General features: G+C 46.7%; 1 protein-coding gene across 1 annotated transcript in view; it reads left to right on the top strand.

Moving 5' to 3' along the window:
• LOC8038579 (protein timeless homolog) overlaps positions 1–20,350 on the top strand; it is a 622,009-nt gene that overhangs the window by 409,160 nt on the left and 192,499 nt on the right. Inside the window, exon 19 of the mRNA XM_040213064.2 lies at positions 13,429–13,523. Coding sequence (XP_040068998.1) covers positions 13,429–13,523 — 95 coding nt within the window. The remainder of the gene's footprint in view (positions 1–13,428; positions 13,524–20,350) is intronic.

Genomic DNA, 20,350 nt, shown 5'->3' with positions numbered 1-20,350 from the left:
CAAACAGAGATGAAGGCGCTAGAGAACGCACCGACAGCTGAGTCTGACCGGAATTTGCCTGCGTGGGGACATTTGTATTCCGTTTCACTTCGCGATGGACCACATCGGGCGTCACGGGCCATCGGAGCCAACGCCGATGCCGGCTGAGAGTCAGGTGCTCGTTCCGAGGGGCGTTCAGCGACACGCGGAGCTCGGGATCACGTGACATGCTCAGCGCTGGATTGGCCAGGATATGGCTCGTAGCGTTCGCCGTAATCCATCATAAAAAAGAAGGAAGAGGTGAGGGGGAAAGGAAGGGTTGAGGCAAAGAACTGGGAGCGCGAAAATAGGAGATTCGCTTTTGCGAGATTGCGGTTAGGGGACGCCCCCGGCTCGTTTATCTCGGCTCGGGGCTGAGCCGAGGCCCGCCCGGCAGCAGCCGATGCGACGCGCGTCATTTGCCTAAATGGCCCGAGCCCATTTCGAGGCCGGCTTTCCGGCGTCGTCCTTCGCGTCGTGGCATCACGCGGAAGGCTCGTGGCGGTGCAGAACCAGAAGGCTCTTCACGGAAAGCCTCTATTAATCGGCGCCGATTCGTAGTCTCCGCATCGTTGTAGGCAGTACTCACTGGCCTTCGGTTTTTGGTTGCTCCGCCGGAAGCGAAGGCTGGTGCACGCATTTGCCTTTTGAGTGTGCTCGAGTCCAAATTGCGTTCCCTGGTAACGGTTTACGACGAGAACACACACTGGCAATATCTATCGGGTACCACTGGAACTCTTCCAACCTGCGAATACCTCTTGATGCGCTAAAGCAGTGGTTCTCAAATGGGGGGTCCGCGGTCCTTTTAGGGACCGCGAAGGCGTTCTAGGGGTCCGCGAAGGCGTTCTAGGGGTCCGCGAGGTCCTGCCTCATCAGTCTAGCTCGGCAAGAAAGTAGTCTTTTTGCAGGTTGAGAAGAAATGTTTCAGTTTCCGGGCGAGTTTTCTCGTGTGTGTGTCAATAAGAGAGGTCTACTTCACATTAGCCCTTAGTTATGTTAGTTTATTAAATCATTGTTATATTTAACCTTTCCTCTCCTCTCACCACGAACGGGGTCCTCCATCATCTCCGCCGATCCACAAGGGGCCCGCGAAACGTCGATGGTTGAGAACCACTGCGCTAAAGGGATGCTGAACTGGAATTCGGATTTCACAAAATAAGCTTGCAGAAGTGTTGAACACGGCGCCATAAACCACGAAACATCCCTCATATAGCCATATCTCGAGCGGATGGCCGTATTTCTGGAAAATAAAGGAGCAAACGAGGGAGAATGTTGACGTCATCTTACGAAACCTTTTTCCGCAGGGTAGGGAAGTGCTCCCCAACGACCTTCGCTCCCTCCCCTCTCGCACTCCTTCCTCCTCCTCCCCTGAAAAGGGCGGCTCCGGAAGCTAGTCTCCGTGGAAAGGAGAAGGGGTTTCCTCCTTTCTGGGTGGCAAGGAGGAAACCTCTTCTCCCGCGGAAAATGGTTTTGTAGGTCGGCCTTTAAGAGTTGAGAAGGAGCGGAAATGGCGTCGCTCCCTTTCCTCTCCGCGCCCTCGCGGAGTCAAAGCGAAAAGAGGAGGAAATGAGCATTGCGAGGTCACGCGTCTTTTCAGCCTTATGCGAGCGCGCTCTTCTTTTACAAAAATACGACCATACGTTGAGATACCGCTTTATGAGTGACGTTTTGGGATGTGTAGCTTCCCGCCTATCGATTCCGCGTTTTTTTCTGAAATTCTATTTTCGGTTCAGCATTCCTTTAACATTAGTGTCCTGGTACATGCTCTTACCTTGGACGTGGTTGCAGCACAGTTCGCAACGTTGCCACGGAATGGCGCCACAGTCCCAGCCACCGACTATCGCCGGCGACTTCCCCCTTCGCCGATTTCGGAGCCACGCAGTGGGGGGCGGCGGGTGTATAATTGAGGCACGTGTCAACCCCCCCCCCCCTCCTCCGCAGTGACAGTCTGCGGATGGCTCGTTACAATATACTAAATAACCCACCTTTGCGACCCGTTCGCCCTCCTCGCGGCACTCCGCCAGCGGCCCAAGTAACTCCCTAGTCCCGCTGTCCCCTACTGCACCTCGGTGACAAGGTGGTACGTCACGCGGCCGGCGTGCAGATGCACGCTTTGGACGCCCTGCAAGCTCCTGCCATCGGCTTTGGAGACCCGTGGACGCACACTAGGGTGCGGTGCCGTTCTTCGGCCTTCCACGCCCTTCTTGACTCGTGTCACCGGGCCGTAGGCGCACAGTGTCGTCGCCCCTGGTTGCACATGTATGGAGAACAACGAAATGGCTCCGATGTTTTCTGTGCATCATGCGCACGTCGTTCATGCGCACGCTTAATAACATGATTTGCCTGTACAGGAGAGAAGAGGGGTTTCCGAATTTTCACTCCGCGGAAAAGTGCCGAGCGGCTGCATTCACCATGCTTTGTTGTATATAACCGCTGTGCGAAATGCTAACGAATTTTTGAGAATCAGCGTGACAGCTGAAGCAATTTCAGCTTTTTTCTATATATACATGTATATATCTTTTCCCCCCTCAAGTTTGGACTAATTGACAACATTATAAGTAACTATTTATCATTGTGCGTAGATTCAATGTCGAAAGCATTGCAAAACCTTCACTCTAGTTCCAAGTTTATCTACTAGGTGGCGTCAGTTTTCCAATGCGTAACCTGGTGCATTGGAAATCACCGCACCCGAACACACTCAAGCGCAATTGTGCGAATCAACCGATATCAACCTAAGTAATTCAGGCAGGATAGTTTACTTTTTTACTAAGAGATGCATCCCCTGAGCGGTTCAAAATACTCTGAGAGGTATGACATTGCTGAAAAAAAATCAACATGCTGGGAATCTTTTTTATTGCTTAGGCGGTTACCGAGAAATTTCGTACCTTCAACAAGCCGAGTATAAAAGGTGGAACCGCTGAGCTCAGAAGTAGTGGTGGGGTTCGTGGGCTGTCGTATTGATGAATGTATGCCCCGTGTAGGTGGGTGCGCTCAATGTATATATTCAGCTATGTTCAGTGTATAATATGTTCAGTGTATAATAAAGATGCCCAAGGGCCCGAAGCGCAGTGGTAGCGTGAGCAAATAAACATATTTTTGTAGCACATCCTTTGGGCGGTACCTAGCGCCAACTAGCCTAGCTAGTTACAATTACTCTCTTTGACCCTGCCATCTGGTGACAAGCGATTTAACCTTCTTTCACGCTTCGTAAAAATTTCTGGTTCCTGTGCAACAGTGAGCGAATAGGCTGCTTCGAATTTGCTCTTTTGAGAGCGGCTATTCGTTTCCCGAATGGTTTACCATTCCTCCCTGTTGTGCGGTTGACGATGGAATTGTGGCTCGAGGGGTAGCAAAGGTAAGACGTAAAGTGCGCGAAGTAACTGGGTAAGGTTGTCTCCGTTGGACATTGCAGTGCTGACGACGAGGAGACTGAGTAACTGCTTTCTAAACGGAAGTCTCTTCACGTCCGGCGAGAAGCTGCGTTCGGAAATAAATAGTTCGCGGAAAGCTCGTGGTACGCCTTGATTCGCTTCTCCTCTCGCTCCGTACAATAGACTCAGCGTTCTCGTTAAGCCTTATTGATCTCGATTTGCTCGACTCGGGGTCGCCATACTGAGATGCAGGCGACGGTGGAAGTTTGCCCCCCTGTTTTTAGGACAAAAGTTTTTCCCTTTCTGAAGGAACAAAGGCTGCAAGAGCGTTCCCCCCTTTATGCAGGACTGTATAAACCCTTCTTTCTGAAAGTGCAGTGCTTGTCAAGAAAGACGGGTGTGTAGACGCTGCCGAATCGGCGTTTCTCGGGGTTATTCCAACCCGCGTGCGTTGTCATAACTATTGCGGCTGTCCGCCATTTTGGGTGGCGCTTACTTGACGGTATTCTAGCAGTCGGGTAACACTGGGTTTTGCCGGCAGCCCACCCTTTAACTTCCAGCAGGACGTAAGGGGCCTTTTTCCAGTAAAGTTTTGCGCATGCGTACACCCTCTCCTCTAGCCATGCTTCCCGTTGTCGCCATTTTCGGAGGGCTGCGTCAAGCACGACCAACATATTTAGCCCCTACGTTTTCGCGTATTTCCTCTTTTTTTGACGACTGTTTTTGGAGCATCGGTAATAACGGGCATAAGAAGTAATGAAAACCGAAACAACGGCGCCACGCCAGTGCGTTGTGACGGGTGCTGACCTGTTCGCCTGCCCTTTATTTGTAGTTCGCAGACAACTCCCCAGACGGCGCTCGTTGCTCGAGAAAGGTCTAATCTATTCTGTTCAGCTTAGTGAAGAGAACAGCGCACGAAAAGACAAGGACGGAGAGAAGGAATGTGCACAACAACACTATGTCATCATACCACCTCTCCCAACTTGGAACACTTCTGCATTCTGTTCGGCATTTGGCTGCAGTGTGAACACTGGTGTGGTCGCTGGTTAAAGCGTTTTAGGCCACCAAAAACACTTCCTAATTTGACGATAGGTTGCGCGGAACACTTGCGGAAAAGACACTTTGTTAGAAGGAAAACGTGTGAAAAAATATGCCGTCTGCGTCGCTGCGCGAGTGCGTACGTGATGAATGAATGGTTACCGTGCTTGGCTGTCGCGCGGAGGTTCTGGGTTGGATTCTAGGAAGCGAAATGTTCCTTTATTTATATTTTCTACTTGGCGTTCTCGCAAATTCGGGACCTTTCTCGTCTGATCGAGTTGCGAATATTATTCGCGCCGAACGCTCTAGACCGAATGTTCCAGAAACCCACACGGCTACGAAAAGGTGCTCCGCGTTGCAAGCCAGGGTCAGTCTCGCCCCAGCGTTCGATCCTGCTGTTAGGCCGCAATCGACGCCCGCGACACTATTGTTTTCTTCTGTTTCCTTTTTGTTTCGGGCACAAGTTCGCTTCATTAAACGTTTAGTTTTTTTTTCAGTTATCGTCGCCTCTTCAATTGTCATTCGTGACAATAGAAAGAATTTGTAAATTTCCCGACGACGTGTCGCTTAGTATTCTTGCTGTTCTCTTAGTTGCACCTTAATTTAGTTTTTCATTCTATAGTTACATCCCGTTTGCGTGTGCGACACGTTTTACTGGGGCTTTGTGTTGTCGGTTTATTTTTCTCTCTGATCTCCACTTTTGGAGCGGTAACTAAAACCGAGAGCTCTAAAAGATTTAAAAGGACGCAGATTATTTTATGCGCCACGCAGTTCCCTATTCACAATTCGATCAAAAATTCATGTGCCTTCTTTCTTCTGCCCGGATACCGGGCTACTTTTTCGCCGGGAGCGTTTCTTCCTCTTGCTGCCGCAAAAAGTTGCCGTTTGTCACTGGATCAGAAGGCGTGTCAACCGTGCGTTGGGGCAGAGATTTGTGTCAGTTCTGATACTAATCTCGTTTTTTCCAGACTCTTTCACTCCTTTCCTGCGCACTCTGGCTAATCCTCAAGTCCTTTTTTTAATGAAGAGGCGGAAAGCTCACATCGAAATTGCAGGTTTTTCTTGAGACTTCGTGAAACATATAGATAAGTGCGAGCTACACAAAATCACCTAATCAAAGAACGTTTTATGTGGCTTTTGGAGCTTTTCTTTAGCTGGTTACTAATCTGGGATGACATTAAGACGTTTTGCAGGTGTCTTGCAATGCGTTCTAACCAGTCATTTTGTTTTCTTTTCTTTCGGGGAGGGAGGGAGGGAGGGAGGAAGGAAGGAAGGAAGGAAGGAAGGAAGGAAGGAAGGAAGGAAGGAAGGAAGGAAGGAAGGAAGGAAGGAAGGAAGGAAGGAAGGAAGGAAGGAAGGAAGAAAGGAAGAGAGAGAGAAAGAGAGAGAGAGGAAGAGAGAGAGAGAAAGAGAGAGAAAAAGAGAGAAAGAAAGAGAGAGAAAGAAAGGAAGAGAGACAGGGAGAAAGAGAGAGAGAGACAGAGAGAGAGAAAGAAAGAGAGAGAGAAAGAAAGAGAGAAAGAAACAGGGAGAAAGAGAGAGAAAGAGAGAGGAAGAAAGACAGAGAGAGAAAGACAGAGAGAGAGAAAGAAAGAGAAAGAAAAAGAGAGAGAGAGAAAGAGAGAGAAGGAAAGAAACAGGGAGAAAGAAAGAGAGAGACAGAGAGGAAGAAAGACAGAGAGAGAGAGAAAAAGAGAGAGAAAGAAAGAGAGAGAGAAAGAAAGAAACAGGGAGAAAGAAAGAGAGAGACAGAGGAAGAAAGACAGAGAGAGAAAGACAGAGAGAGAGAAAAAGAGAGAGAGAAAGAAAGAAACAGGCAGAAAGAAAGAGAGACAGAGAGAGGAAGAAAGACAGAGACAGAAAGACAGAGAGAGAGAAAGAGAGAGAGAGAAAAAGAGAGAAAGAGAGAGAGAAAAATAGAGAGAAAGAAAGAAACAGGGAGAAAGAAAGAGAGAGACGGAGAGAGGAAGAAAGACAGAGAGAGAGAAAGAGAAAGAGAGAAAGCAAAAGAGAAAGAAAGCAAAAGAGAGAGAAAGAAAGAAAAAGAGAGAGAAAGAAAGAAAAAGAGAGAGGAAGACAGAGAGAGAGAGCGAGAAAGAGAGAGAGAAAGACAGAGAGAGAAAAAGAGAGAAAGGAAAAAGAGAGAAAGGAAAAAGAGAAAGGAGAGAGAAAGAGAAAGAAGGAGAGAGAAAGAGAAAGAAGGAGAGAGAACAAGAGAGAAAGAAAGAGAGACAGGGAGAAAGAGAGATAGAAAAAAGAGAGAGAGAAAGAAAGAAACAGGAAGAAAGAAAGAGAGAGACAGAGAGAGGAAGAAAGACAGAGAGAGAGAAAGAGAGAGAAAGAAATAGAGAGAGAAAGAGAGAGAGAAAAAAGAGAGAGAAAGAAAGAAACAGGGAGAAAGAAAGAGAGAGACAGAGAGAGGAAGAAAGACAGAGAGAGAGAAAGACAGAGAGAGAGAAAAAGAAAGAGAGAGAAAGAGAGAGAGAAAGAAAGAGAGAGAGAAAAAGAAAGAGAGAAAGACAGAGAGAGAGAAAAACAGAAAGAGAGAAAGACAGAGAGAGAGAAAGAGAGAAAGACAGAAAGAGAGAGAGAAAGAGAGAGAGAAAGAGAGAGAGAAAGACAGAGAGAGAGAAAGAAAGAGAGAAAGCAAAAGAGAGAGGAAGAAAAAAAAGAGAGAGAAAGAAAGAAAAAGAGAGAGAAAGAAAGAAAGAAAAAGAGAGAGAAAGGAAGAAAAAGAGAGAGGAAGACAGAGAGAGAGAGCGAGAAAGAGAGAGAAAGAGAGAGAAAGACAGAGAGAGAAAGAGAGAGAGAAAGGAGAAAGAGAAAGGAGAGAGAAAGAGAAAGAAGGAGAGAGAAAGAGAAAGAAGGAGAGAGAACAAGAGAGAAAGAAAGAGAGACAGGGAGAAAGAAAGAGAGAGAGAAAAAAGAGAGAGAGAAAGAAAGAAACAGGGAGAAAGAAAGAGAGAGACAGAGAGAGGAAGAAAGACAGAGAGACAGAAAGACAGAGAGAGAAAGAAAGAGAGAGAGAGAGAAAGAGAGAGAGAGAGAAAAAGAGAGAGAGAGAAAGAGAGAGAGAAAAACGAGAGAGAAAGAAAGAAACAGGGAGAAAGAAAGAGAGAGGAAGAAACAGAGAGAGAAAGACAGAGAGAGAGAAAGAAAGAAAAAGAGAGAGAGAGAAAGAAAGAGAGAGACAGAGAGAAAGAGAGAGAAAGAAAGAGAGAGAGAGAAAAAGAGAGAACGACAGAGAGAGAGAAAAACAGAAAGAGAGAAAGGCAGAGAGAGAGAAAGAAAGAAAGAGAAAGACAGAAAGAGAGAGAAAGAAAGAGAGAAAGACAGAGAGAGAGAGAAAGAAAGAGAGAAAGCAAAAGAGAGAGAAAGAAAGCAAAAGAGAGAGAAAGAAAGAAAAAGAGAGAGAAAGAAAGAAAAAGAGAGAGAAAGAAAGAAAAAGAGAGAGGAAGACAGAGAGAGAGAGAGCGAGAAAGAAAGAGAGAGAGAAAGACAGAGAGAGAGAAAGAGAGAGAGAAAGGAGAGAGAAAGAAGGAGAGAGAAAGAGAAAGAAGGAGAGAACAAGAGAGAAAGAAAGAGAGACAGGGAGAAAGAGAGAAAGAAAGAGAGAAAGAAAGAAACAGGGAGAAAGAAAGAGAGAGACAGAGAGAGGAAGACAAAGACAGAGAGAGAGAAAGAGAGAGAGAGAGAGACAGAGAGAAAAAGAGAGAGAGACAGAGAGAGAAAAAAGAGAGAGAGAAAGAAAGAAACAGAGAGAGGAAGAAGGACAGAGAGAGAAAGAGAGAGAGAGACAGAGAAAGAGAGAGAGAAAGAAAGAGAGAGAGAAAAAAAGAAAGAAAGAGAAAGACAGAGAGAGAGAAAAACAGAAAGAGAGAAAGACAGAGAGAGAGAGAGAAAGAGAAAGAGAAAGACAGAAAGAGAGAGAGAAAGAAAGACAGAGAGAGAGAGAAAGAGAGAAAGCAAAAGAGAGAAAGAAAGCAAAATAGAGAGAGAGAAAAAAAAAGAGAGAGAAAGAAAGAAAGAAAAAGAGAGAGAAAGAAAGAAAAAGAGGGAGGAAGACAGAGAGAGAGAGAGCGAGAAAGAAAGAGAGAGAGAGAGAGAGAGAAAGGAGAGAGAAAGAGAAAGAAGGAGAGAGAGAGAAAGGAGAGAGAACAAGAGAGAAAGAAAGAGAGACAGGGAGAAAGAGAGAGAGAGAAAGAAAGAAACAGGGAGAAAGAAAGAGAGAGACAGAGAGAGGAAGAAAGACAGAGAGAAAGAAAGAGAGAGAGAAAAAAGAGAGAGAGAAAAAAGAGAGAGAGAAAGAAACAGTGAGAAAGAAAGAGACAGAGAGAGGAAGAAAGACAGAGAGAGAGAAAGACAGAGAGAAAGAAAGAAAGAGAGAGAAAAAGAGAGAGAGAGAAAGAAAGAGAGAGAGACAGAGAGAAAGAGAGAGAGAAAGAAAGAGAGAGAGAAAAAGAGAGAAAGACAGAGAGAGAGAGAAAAAGAAAGAGAGAAAGACAAAGAGAGAGAAAGAAAGAGAGAAAGACAGAGAGAGAGAAAGCAAAAGAGAGAAAGAAAGAAAAAGAGAGAGAAAGAAAGAAAAAGAGAGAGAAAGAAAGAAAAAGAGAGAGAGCGAGAAAGAAAGAGAGTGAGAAAGACAGAGAGAGAGAGAAAGGAGAAAGAGAAAGAAGGAGAGAGAAAGAGAAAGAAGGAGAGAGAACAAGAGAGAAAGAAAGATAGAGAGAAAGAGAGACAGGTAGAAAGAGAGAAAGAAAGAGAAAGAGAAAAAAGAGAGAGAAAGAAAGAAACAGGGAGAAAGAAAAAGAGGTACAGAGAGAGGAAGAAAGGCAGAGAGAGAGAAAGAGAGAGAGAGAAAAAGAGAGAGAGAAAGAGAGAGACAGAGAGAAAGAGAGAGAGAGAGAAAAAGAAAGAAAGAGAGAAAGACAGAATGAGAGAGAGAAAGACAGAGAGAGAGAGAAAGAAAGAGAGAAACCAAAAGAGAGAGAAAGAAAGCAAAAGAGAGAGGAAGAAAAAGAGAGAGAAAGAAAGAAAGAAAAAGAGAGAGAAAGAAAGAAAAAGAGAGAGGAAGACAGAGAGAGAGAAAGGAGAGAGAAAGAGAAAGCAGGAGAGAGAACAAGAGAGAAAGAAAGAAAGACAGGAAGAGAGAGAGAAAATAAGAGAGAGAGAGAGAGAGACAGGGAGAAAGCGAGAGAGAAAGAGAGACAGAGAGAAAAAGAAGGAGAGAGAGAGAGAAAGAAGGAGAAAGAGAGAGAAAGAAAGAAGGAAACAGAGAAAGACAGAGAGAGAAAGAAAGACAGAGAGAGAAAGACAGAGAGAAAGAAAGAGAGAGAGACAGAAAGAGAAAGAAAGAGAGAGAGAAAAAGAAAGAAAGAGAGAGAAAGAAAGACAGAGAGAGAAGGAAAGACGGAGAGAGAGAGAAAGAAAGAGAGATAGAGAAAGAGAGAGCGGGACAGAGAAAGAGAGACAGAGAGAAAGAAAGAGAGAGAGAGAAAGAGAGACAGACAGAGAGAAAGAGAGAGAGAGAAAGAAAGAGAGAAAGAAAGAAAGACAGAAGGAAAAAAAAGACAGAAAGAAAGAAAGAAATACAGAAAGGAAGAAAAGGAAAGACAGAAAGAGAGAAAGACAGACAGACAGAAAGAAAGACAGACAGAAAGAAAGAGAGAGAGGAAGAGAGAGAATGAAGGAGAGAGAGAAAGAGAGAGAGAAAGAAAGGAAGAGAGAGGAAGGAGGGAGGAGAAGGAAGGAAGGAGGAAGGAAGGAAGGAAGGAGGGAGGAAGGAAGGGAGGAAGAAAGAGAGGGAGGGAGGAGGGAGGAAGGAAGGGATGGAGGAAGGAAGGGAGGGAGGGGGAAGGAGGGAGGGAAGAAAGGGAGGGAGGGAGGGAAGAAAGGAAGGGAGGAAGGGAGAGAGGAAAAGGAAGGAAGAGAGGAGGAGGGAGGAAGAGAGAGAGTGGAGGAAGAGAGAGAAGGAGAAGGAAGGGAGAGAGAGGAGGAGGAGGAAGGAAGAGAGAGCAGGAGGAAGGAAAGAAGAGAGAGAGAGGAGGAGGGGACGTCAGGACGCCGAGCTCTGGTTGGAAGGATTAGTGGGTAGGTGCAACGCTAGCTGCGTTTGTCTGTACTCTTCGAATGCCTTTGAACGCGAACGCGGAACGCTCAGGGGTGGAACGGCTGCGCCATTTGCGCCATTTTGCGCCAGACGCATGTATCTGCGCCGTCCTGCGCCATGTTGCAGAAACTGCGCCACAGCCAATACCTCGCGCCATTATGCGCCAAATCGCAAAACGTGCGCCAAAAAACTTTTTATTTGATCTTAGTTTTGGTTTCTATCGACTCGATTGGCAACAATGAGGGCGTTTAGCCTGGTCGGCCTTGTAATCCTTTGTTTTGTTTATTCTCCCTGTCTATCCCCAGTCGGAAGCGCGCGAAAAAAACTCGGATTCTAAGCGCTACACCACCTGCGACTGGATTGTTATTCTTCAACCATAAGCGGTAGGGCAAGTCGGCCGAGGTAAGGTCGAGTCGTTAAGCATCAGATTGCATGAGGCTCTGCGGCCCGGAATCCGGACGTCATCCAGTCGAAAGCAAATGAGCAAAAGATTCCTTTTAGTACTTCATCCTTAGGAGTTGGAACCACATTCTCGCAAGATAAATCGTGATTCGATAGAACTGAAACGCGGTCCGATCCGAAACCTTGCCGGCCAGCAGCTCTACTTATCTGCTCGGCGTACTTTAACCTTGCTCCTGCTTCTCGCTTCAAATACGATAACTTCGTTAATCGTAGCCTGCTGCTTCGATATCGAGTTGCACAATAGGATAAACTCGAAATTTGTTGCCCTGCTCCTCCGTGCAACTACACGTCCGTTGTTTACGCTCGTCACGTGGTTCGCACATATAATTACTATGTCAATCACGTGCGGGTTGTGCGATAAGTAGTGCTGGTTTGCATTTTGAGCAGCCGAAAGCCAATAAGAAAATATTAAGGACGCTATCTTCAGAAACATCAGGTACTAGCTTTTTGATTCTCATTAAGGCTCGCAAAGTTTCAAGTTTTCGCATCTATTACACTGTTATCCCATCTACCTGGGTCCCTAACCACTGATGTTCATCTCTGCTCCTAAGCACAATTGAAATTGCTCCCGTGCTTGTCTAAGACACAAGCTGAAGTGCAATGCAAACTGATCTGAGCTGTTCCTAGCCTGCTCCAGAATGTAGTTTTAGCTGCTCCCAACCTGCTCCAAAACAGCTGTTTCAGCTGCTCCCGTGGCTGCTCCCAAGTACATTTCATGAGTTCCACCCCTGAACGCTTGACGCCGGCGTTTGGCAATCTAACGCGTTCCAATTATGAACAGAGACAAAGGCAGTTGGCTTTCCGTCTACCCACAAACAATCTGACGTCCCCTCTCGTCTCCTCCTCTCCCACAGTGTCTTGGCGCATAAGTCACGGACAAGTTGAGAACGGCAGGGACGAGTGTGAGCATAGCCTCTTTTATACTCACAAAGCCTGGCAGTTCGACGACGGAGCCATAAAGTGCAGATTTGAAGCGCGAGGATCTGGTAGCAGAGAGCATCAAAGAGCCATTTCTCGGGGAACCTGTCAGCGCACAGCTTTTTGCAAGCGGCGAGGACCCGAAACACAGTTGTTCGCTCGGGAGAAGTGTGTTTCGGCGTCTCGCCGCAGCGGGGCGCCAGTGACGTGGTTCTCCTGTCATCCGTTGTCCGCCGCTCCACCTGTTCCATTTCGGCGATCTGCCAGGCTTTCTCAGTATATAGGAGGCTATGGTGTGAGTTGTGCCTCCTCCAGCGCGCGCTCGCTAACTTTGATGACGCTTCAGCGTCTAGTCACCTTCGAGCATGCATGTCGCGCAGCCGAAGCACGGCCGAAAGCAACGAGCCCGTGCCGGGCCGGGCGTTCGAAAGGGGCTATAAATTATAGTAACTTTTCGGTGACTATAATGTATAGAAAATTTTTTTCCCTCCAGTTCGGGATTTTGTTGTCCACTTTTTAGGAATAATTAAAGCAAATAATCGTCGTTCGTAACTTTGACGAACGCACACGCGCTGCAAGTCTTAAGCTTATTGCGTTGAGACGCTCTTTTCAGTTCCCACCTGGGGTTCGGGCTAAAGGCACCGGTTGCTTTTAGCTCGTTGCTCCTACTCTTCACAATTCCCGTTTGGCTGTTGCAACGACATTCTTTTGGGTCTTGCGTGAAAAGCCGAACGAATATCGAAATCCTAATATTTTTAAACGTTGAATGTAGATTTTGTCTAAAAACTTTGGAAAACATGTGAATGCAATCTTGCACAAAAAAAAAAAAAAAAAGCTGCGCGGTTATAACAGTGTTAAAGAATGGGAAATCTTACTCTCAATTCGGATCATTTTTTCGATTTTAAATTAGCCAGTGTATTCGGCGAGTTGGCGGAGAGTTCTGCGTTCACATTATTGTGACAGTACTTCATCTTGCGCTTTCCTGCCGCGTGTTGTCTGCTTTCATAGCCTCCTTTATACTGACAAAGCCTGGCACATTGCCACAAGACGCTGCCGCCGAAAGTTAAGAAGTAGAGAAGTAGACAACGGGTGAGAGGAGAGGTATGTAACGGGTGCCTCGCTGCAGCGAAACGCCGAAACACACTTCGCCCGGGCGATGGAATGTCCGCTCGTGCTCCTCGCGTTCCTCCCGCTACCGCTTCTTTTCTCGCCGGGTTTGAAAACCGTGTTTCGGGTCCTTGCCACTGCAAAAGCTGTGCGCTGAATACCGGGTTCCCCGAGAAATGCTCTTTGCTACCAGATGCTCGCGGTCCAAACCTACGACCGGTCACTCTATAGGGCTCCGTCGTCGAACTGCCAGGATTTGGGAGTATAGAGGACGCTATGGTGCTTTCTATTATAACGCTAGACTTGCGTTGTTAATGAATATTGTCCAACTTGTGTTTCGAATGTTTTGCGTTGATTTTCTGTGCTGGGTAAGTTGAGTGAATGGCCTTTTGTCTTTCGTTTCAGAAAATCGGCGCACTCGGGCAAAGTGACGTGGACAGAGGAACAGGAATACGAGCTCAAGGCTCTCTACGACCGCTACAAGGACGAAGTCACACCCGGTAAGAACTGCCGGCCGTTTCTTTCCAAGTTACATCGGGATAACGAGGCACCCGATATTCAAATGAGACGCGTGTCACGTTGCGTACGCAGGGATCACGCGCGCAAAACTTGGGTCATCTCGGGAAAAGTTGATTGAGAAGGGGCAAAGTCACATCTCACAGCCCAGCTCAGAAGTTCGCTGATATCATTCTCGTTTCGTCATCGACCGAATGCCGTGACGTCAGGCGTTCACGATCGCGTGACGCTGTTTGACTTGATTCTATTTGTCGCTGTGGGGAGTGTCGAGAGATAGAACTTGTTCTGAGTGCGCATACTGGAACAGGGCATTACTAGCTCATGTTCTACATCTGTCATGATAACTAGTCACAATTCGGTAATGACATTATTACGTTGTTTAGTGATTAATCATCTCTATACGAGGTTAGCCAGAAATGTTACCTTTTCGCTGTCTCCTCGTCTGGTTTTATTCTGAAAACCTCTCGGCGTGTAAAATACATACTTTTTTTTTTATCTAACTTTGTTCTCGTAGCCAGGATGTTTACTTGACTTTCGTTTTGACCTGCGAAAGCGACGGGTGAAAGCTTGTTGTCGCATCAGCAGCACAATTTCCTTTCGATATGAGACAGGCGCAGGCTCTTCGTGCCGTCTGCCGGTGGATCTTCGCACGCGTTGGGAGTGGCTGGCAAAGCGTGTGTTCATGAGGAGCAGACAGTATCGTTTGCGTGCGCCAATGACGGCGTACCGCCATTTTTGCTTAACATTCTTAAAAATGCCTAGCCGAATTGCAGCCTATGCCACGATAATATCCATGGGCGGCTTCTTGCTGCCCGGAAGTGCTTTTAAGGGGCCTGTGCGGCAATGTTCTCACATCCACTAACCGTGTCCAGACAGAATCCCTCTTATAAATTATAATATACGGAACGCGGGTGTTTTTATATGCGATCACGTTCAGCCGCTGATATCGCAGTCGGAGCAGCGGCCGCGTGAAAGGCTTTATATACGGCCACGTGCTCTCTGATGCCCGTTGTTCACTGGGCACTTAAAGTGTAAGCACAAACGAGCGATGCAGTCACGTAAACACAGCGGGAACGAAATGGTCTGTCGCCTTTGTGGCACGGGGGAAGTCGGCAGCCTGCAGCCGTTCCCGAGCCTCGTGCCTTCGGAATGCCCACGCATTCTCTGCGGCAGTCTTCTGCCGGCCATACATATGACTGATGTGGCCCTAGATAGATAGATAGTTTTATTAAGTGCCCGCCAACAGCCAAGTGGCCTGGGTGGCAGTGCACTGTCCAATGAGTGAATGCATAAGATAAATGCATGTTTTTCAAGTAATAAAATCAAACAAAAATGTCATCGTCTAAAAACAAGGCATTATAGGTTTGTCGCAGTCGCGTCATCGGACAGATTGACCGCACCTTAGGATAAAAGGATTGGCAGCTGGATGACTGCACAGATGAGGGCACACGGAATCTCAAGGCCATCAACAAGTCTGAACAGTCGATGGGACCATGCACACCTTGATGTAAAAAGTTCATACCTTTGGCAATTCTTTTATCGTGCAAAGTTAAAAGATTAAGGTCCACCAAAAGATAGTTGTAACCGTAAGAGCGGCGCCGGTCAATGTGTTTATTATATAAAATTCGTATAAATATACGCTGAACATTTTCAATTAAATTGCTGTGTGACATCGCAGTAGAGTTCCATATTACGGACGCGAACTCAAGACGCGATCTAACAAGTGCACAGTACAAGGTTAACAGACACAGAAGAAAACGAAACTTTTTTATTAACCGCGCAGTGACGCCAAGGTAGCGGGGACCGTGACTAACAATACGAGAAACGTAAGAACGAAAATCTAATCTCCAGTTTTCAATCACACCAAGGTCACGTGCGTGCAACACCCGCTGCTCCTGTGCTTCAAAAAGGGTGTAGTCATGCATTAAGCTCTCTCTCTCTTGCTAGTAAGGGACATACCTAGTGACTTTTTGGGGTTCACTAGAAGTCTATTTGTCAAGCACCATTGTTCAAGAGAGCGGATATCATATTGGAGATATATACGCGTATGCAATCACAAATATTTGCAACCTTGCGGTACAGTTTAAGTCGTCAGCGAAGATGATCACCTTTGCATTTTTAATCCAGGCATGGGCTCCCCTTTTTGCTGGCTCGTTACAAACAGTGATATCTGTCTCTTTTTTTTATTCGTTGTTTTATTGTTATTGGATGTCTTCGGCGCGCTAATGAATATGGATCGTAGATGACAGTATCGATGTAGTAAAAACAATAATAAGATGTCTCGAATATATATATTCTAAGCTTAGAAACGTTCATAGCTTGATGCGAAGTAACTGGGCACATGCTATGTGCATGTCGTGTGACGTCGGGTGACCTCATGTGACATCACGGTGTTACGTGCCGCCTTGACATTACATGACACGTGAACTAGAGATTAATCCCGTGACTTCAAAATGTCACATAACGTCACAGTTTCAAGTGGTCCGCGTGATGGTCGAGCGCACGTTGTTATTCACGTACATAGGTGTGGACACCGCGCGCATCGCAGCTGTTAGCTAAAGCCCTCTCTTCGCCTTGGTTGCAACCGGTGCCACCAGATGGCTCCTCGATAGGCGGCTAATGACAGCCTGTCGTGAGCCCGGTTCCCCACGCTTTTCTATGGGATACACGCTTGTTTTGAAAGTCGTTTTCTGCATGCGCCGAGATATGCAGAACTTGCTACTTGTGCTAATACTTTGGAGTTTTTGGGACTGTCGCAAGGTGACTGACTTTTGAAAAGGGTTTTTCGCAGTAGCTATACCGCAGGAGGCGTTCCAGGGTTCATATGTTTTCAACATGCCTTAATAGAAATACTCCGAAATATTTGTTTTCTGGGACATCCAGCACCCTGTTGTTATTTACAACAATAAATCAGAAATTATGATAGATCCAAGATATGAAAGTTTTACGTCAGTTACACTGATGCTTCACTTTTTAGGAGGCTAACTCGCGTAATCTTTATTTATTTATTATTATTTATTTTTTTTTAGAGAAGAAAGTTTCCGGGAAACCGGTATGAAAACTGTCAACACGTTTCTCGCGAGAACCGGACTATCTTTAGTCTGGAATGACCTTTCCTGTGGCAAGGGCAACTATGGCATTGATTCCGTATAATTTGTTTGCCGTACAAGCCCGACAGTTCATATTGGGGCATTGGTTTTCTGAATACGCACGAGATGATTTTATGTTGCGTCTAAGAAAGGGTTCTTGCGAACATTGTGCATCACATGATCCCTCTCAGCCTGGCTCAGGTGACTACCGAGCGCCGACTGGCGGGACTGTGTCCCCCTTTCATCATGGTGGCGGCCTTCCATCCACAGAACTGGACGTTTCTAGAACAGGGAGAAGAATCTTACGATTAATTTGCGACTTCAGCCCGTAAAGGAAGCCGCCAAGCTTTCCCACAAAACGGAGATCGGTGCTTCGACGCGTCTCTACTTCGGTGGCGATTTTTTCGACTCCAGATTTCATCGTTTCTCGAAAGCAAAATTTCTCTCGTGTAGCCTCAACGGCCGTGCCGTAACCGGCTCGAGACGATATCCGTTCGATGGCAGCCGGGGTAAACGCCACTTAGAATAATCAAAGCCTGCGAACCTCCCCGTGACGTCATCGCTCTCGTGTGGCCCCAAGAACTGCTCCGGATCCCGACGCCTCCTTCGTCTCATTGACTTGACACGATGTCAAAAGCTGACGCTGTTCTCGTATCAGCTGCGCTCGATCTCGCTGTGGTGACGTCAAAATGCTATTGCACGCCACGCGTGCTTCTTTAGGCGGTGTTGGGTAAAGCCTCCAGTCACGGCTCCTGCCTATACGCCTGTGCCCTAACGTTCTTTGTGCAGGCTAAGCCGCGCGGGTAAGTATGCAGCGGAACCCGATCTCTGATTCGGCCGACGTTTGAGAGCAGCCCCCGCCGGCGACGGATTCGTCTTTCACCCGTTGGTGCCGTCCGGATGCACTCCCGAATGCGCATCTCTCGGCGGGGATCTCGGCGCGTCGGCGCCGCCGGCATCATTTGTCCCCGCACCCTGTCGCTTCTGCTTCCCCCGGCGGTCGTCCTCGGGCCCGCGTTCGCGAGGCTGCCACGGGTATCGTAGTCTAAAAGGCGTGCCTTCGGGCCGCCTGCCGAGCTGGCCCGTCTGTTTGGAACGAGTCCAATTCGTTTGTCTCGTTCGGCATACGCTAGACGCTTCCTCCAGTTTCTGCAAACCCACCCCGCAATCCTTTTTTTTTTCTTGGGGAGTGGGGGGGGGGGGGGGGGAGGGGGAAGTGAGGGGGGGTTGGGGGGGGGGGGAGCGTTTATAAGTTTTGCCTGTGCGTTTTGCTGGAGGACTTAGATCTCGGACGAACGTTACGTCTGGATTCCCGTTTTGGCGCCGTGTTGTCGCTTTTGAGCGAGTGGTGGATATCGGTGTTCCAAGATTGATCAAAGTGTGCACGCGGGGATCTTTTCGCGAAACTGAGTCTCTTTTGTCCGGAGTTTGTCTACTTCTCAGCCAGGCTCTGCGCTGAGAGCACCGTTGCAAAGTTTCTAAGCGGTTCCCGGCTACGTGTGATTTCAAGGAGGCTCGTTGCGAATCGGCTGAGGTTATAGACGTATACCGGGTGTTCCAAATAACGGCCAGGCTCTTTAAAGGGCAACTCCGCTCAATTCCGAAAAAACTTAGGCTTACATGTGATTAAAATTCACAAAGCACTACTAAACAACTCTACATCTTCGGATTCGCGAAATGTGGAATATTATTTGTGTAATCCTAATTTAAACATCGACTGATACCGAAACCGAAACTTCGGTTGCGTCAGGCAACATTGGTCTCGGGTCGTCAGAGTCATGGCCACGTCACGTCGAACCACGTGGTCTTGTGACGTTCGGGAGGGAGCGAGGGACAGGACAGGCGACGCCGGCAGGTCGCTTCGCATGGCGTGGACCAGACTTGTACACGTTACTGAAATATAGTAAGGAATTACATTTACAATTACTCAAGGCTAAATTGTAATTTATTACAATTACAATTACTCTCCCATAAAAGTAACTGGCCGTTACCCCAAAAAGTAATCCGTTACTTTCGTGGCGTTACTTTCTACATTATTGTCCTCAAGTAAGAAACAAAGGGAAGAGGGTTATTCAAGCTCTTATTGTTGCAACGTGTTCCATTTAATGACTTTGATTATTTTGAGGAACAGCTGACTCTCGAAAGTCTCGTCAGACATTTTGCGTCATTTCTTACTTAATATGTCGACTGCTACGCTGAACATTCTCTGAACTGAGGCACCGGATGAAAGTACCGTATTGTTCCTCACGAATGCTTCATTCTCTGCACTGAGCTTCTTCAGCGAAGCAAGGGAAGTACTATTTACCTTGAAGATAGAACAAAGCTTCGTCGTTGCAGTCGTTGCCTGATGTATGAGAGTTGTGTAGTAGATGGTTCCCATACCTCCAATGCCCCCGATAACGATGTTATGCATGCGCAAAGGCGGCGGCGGGGTATCGTTATCGGAGTCATCGGACCGATCTACTAAAATTCTTCATTGTCTAAATCGCGAAGCTGTGGAAGTCATCATACATCAACCAAACCAGAATAAGAATTGATTTATGTCCATCTTACTGTACCAACATATATTGCCAGACAATAGCAAAACATAGTTGTAACACTAAGGGAATATTAAATAATAAATAATGTTTTGCTCGATATTCTTCTTCCTTTGGTTCTGAACAGGTCGCGCCTCGGTTGAGACGTTGGTGAATAAAAAAAAAAGTTTCCAGTATATAAATATGAGTAATAAAAAAAGGACACTGATGGGAAAAAATTAATTAGAACGTCGGTTAAGACAAGGAAATGTAAACGCACGTTTGCCATGTGTACCTTTCTTGGTGCCGTTCAAAAACGCACGGAGCACGAATCGACTGCAGTTTACTCCGGTGTTCTCCAGATAGACCTCCGCTGATGCCACGCGCAGCGAAGGGCAGAGTACTAAGTAAGCCGCGCTATGGCCCCACTCACGAATTTCACTCTCCCCTCAAGCCCAGAATATCAAGTCCACGTCAGCCACCATTATGTTTTATTTGTGAAAATATCTGCTTGAGATAAGATGCGTCCTGCTGGGGCAAAACAGGAAGAAGAAAGGAAGACTATTATTATTTTCCAAGTGCTCGCAAAAAGCTGACTCACAAAAAGGGTGACTGGGATGGAGATACCCTGGCTGGTATTCGCAAATAAAGTGGGCCAACCCTAGAAGTTGGACTACAAAGAAGTAAGTAGCTTTTAAAACAGTGTCCAATAATGTGAAAGATGCAGAAAAAATACATCCTATTTCCTAAGAGAAGGTGATAAGTGTGCAGCAACGAACGAGGATGCTTATGGCAATAACACCTTCACATAGAATCAGATCTCTTTTTGTAGATTTTAGGTTAGACGGAGCGTTGTCAAAAAAATGTAACGGATTACAAGTAATCCGTTATGTAAAAAATGTAAGGGAATTACTTTAAAATTACTCCAGAAAATAAATAATTATTCCGTTACTAAATTACTGATAAATGTAAAGAATTACAAGTAATTTCGTTACTTATAACGGATTACGTACAAGTCTGGCGTGGACGATGATGGCCCGGGGGAGAGGGGGAAGGGGAGAAGACGAAAGAGGAGAAGGGGAGCGGAGAAACAGACCGATAAGCGCGCAGGGCAGCGCAAACTAGCGCATCCACGTTACGGTAATCACGTGAACGCCCGGTCAGCCAACACCGGGAGGAGAAACTCATGACGTCATCGTTCAATTT

The sequence above is a fragment of the Ixodes scapularis genome, unplaced genomic scaffold (genome assembly GCF_016920785.2).
Source record: "Ixodes scapularis isolate PalLabHiFi unplaced genomic scaffold, ASM1692078v2 PGA_scaffold0__279_contigs__length_252992795, whole genome shotgun sequence".
NCBI classification, from domain to species: domain Eukaryota; kingdom Metazoa; phylum Arthropoda; class Arachnida; order Ixodida; family Ixodidae; genus Ixodes; species Ixodes scapularis.
This window is presented reverse-complemented; position numbering and strand designations above follow the sequence as displayed.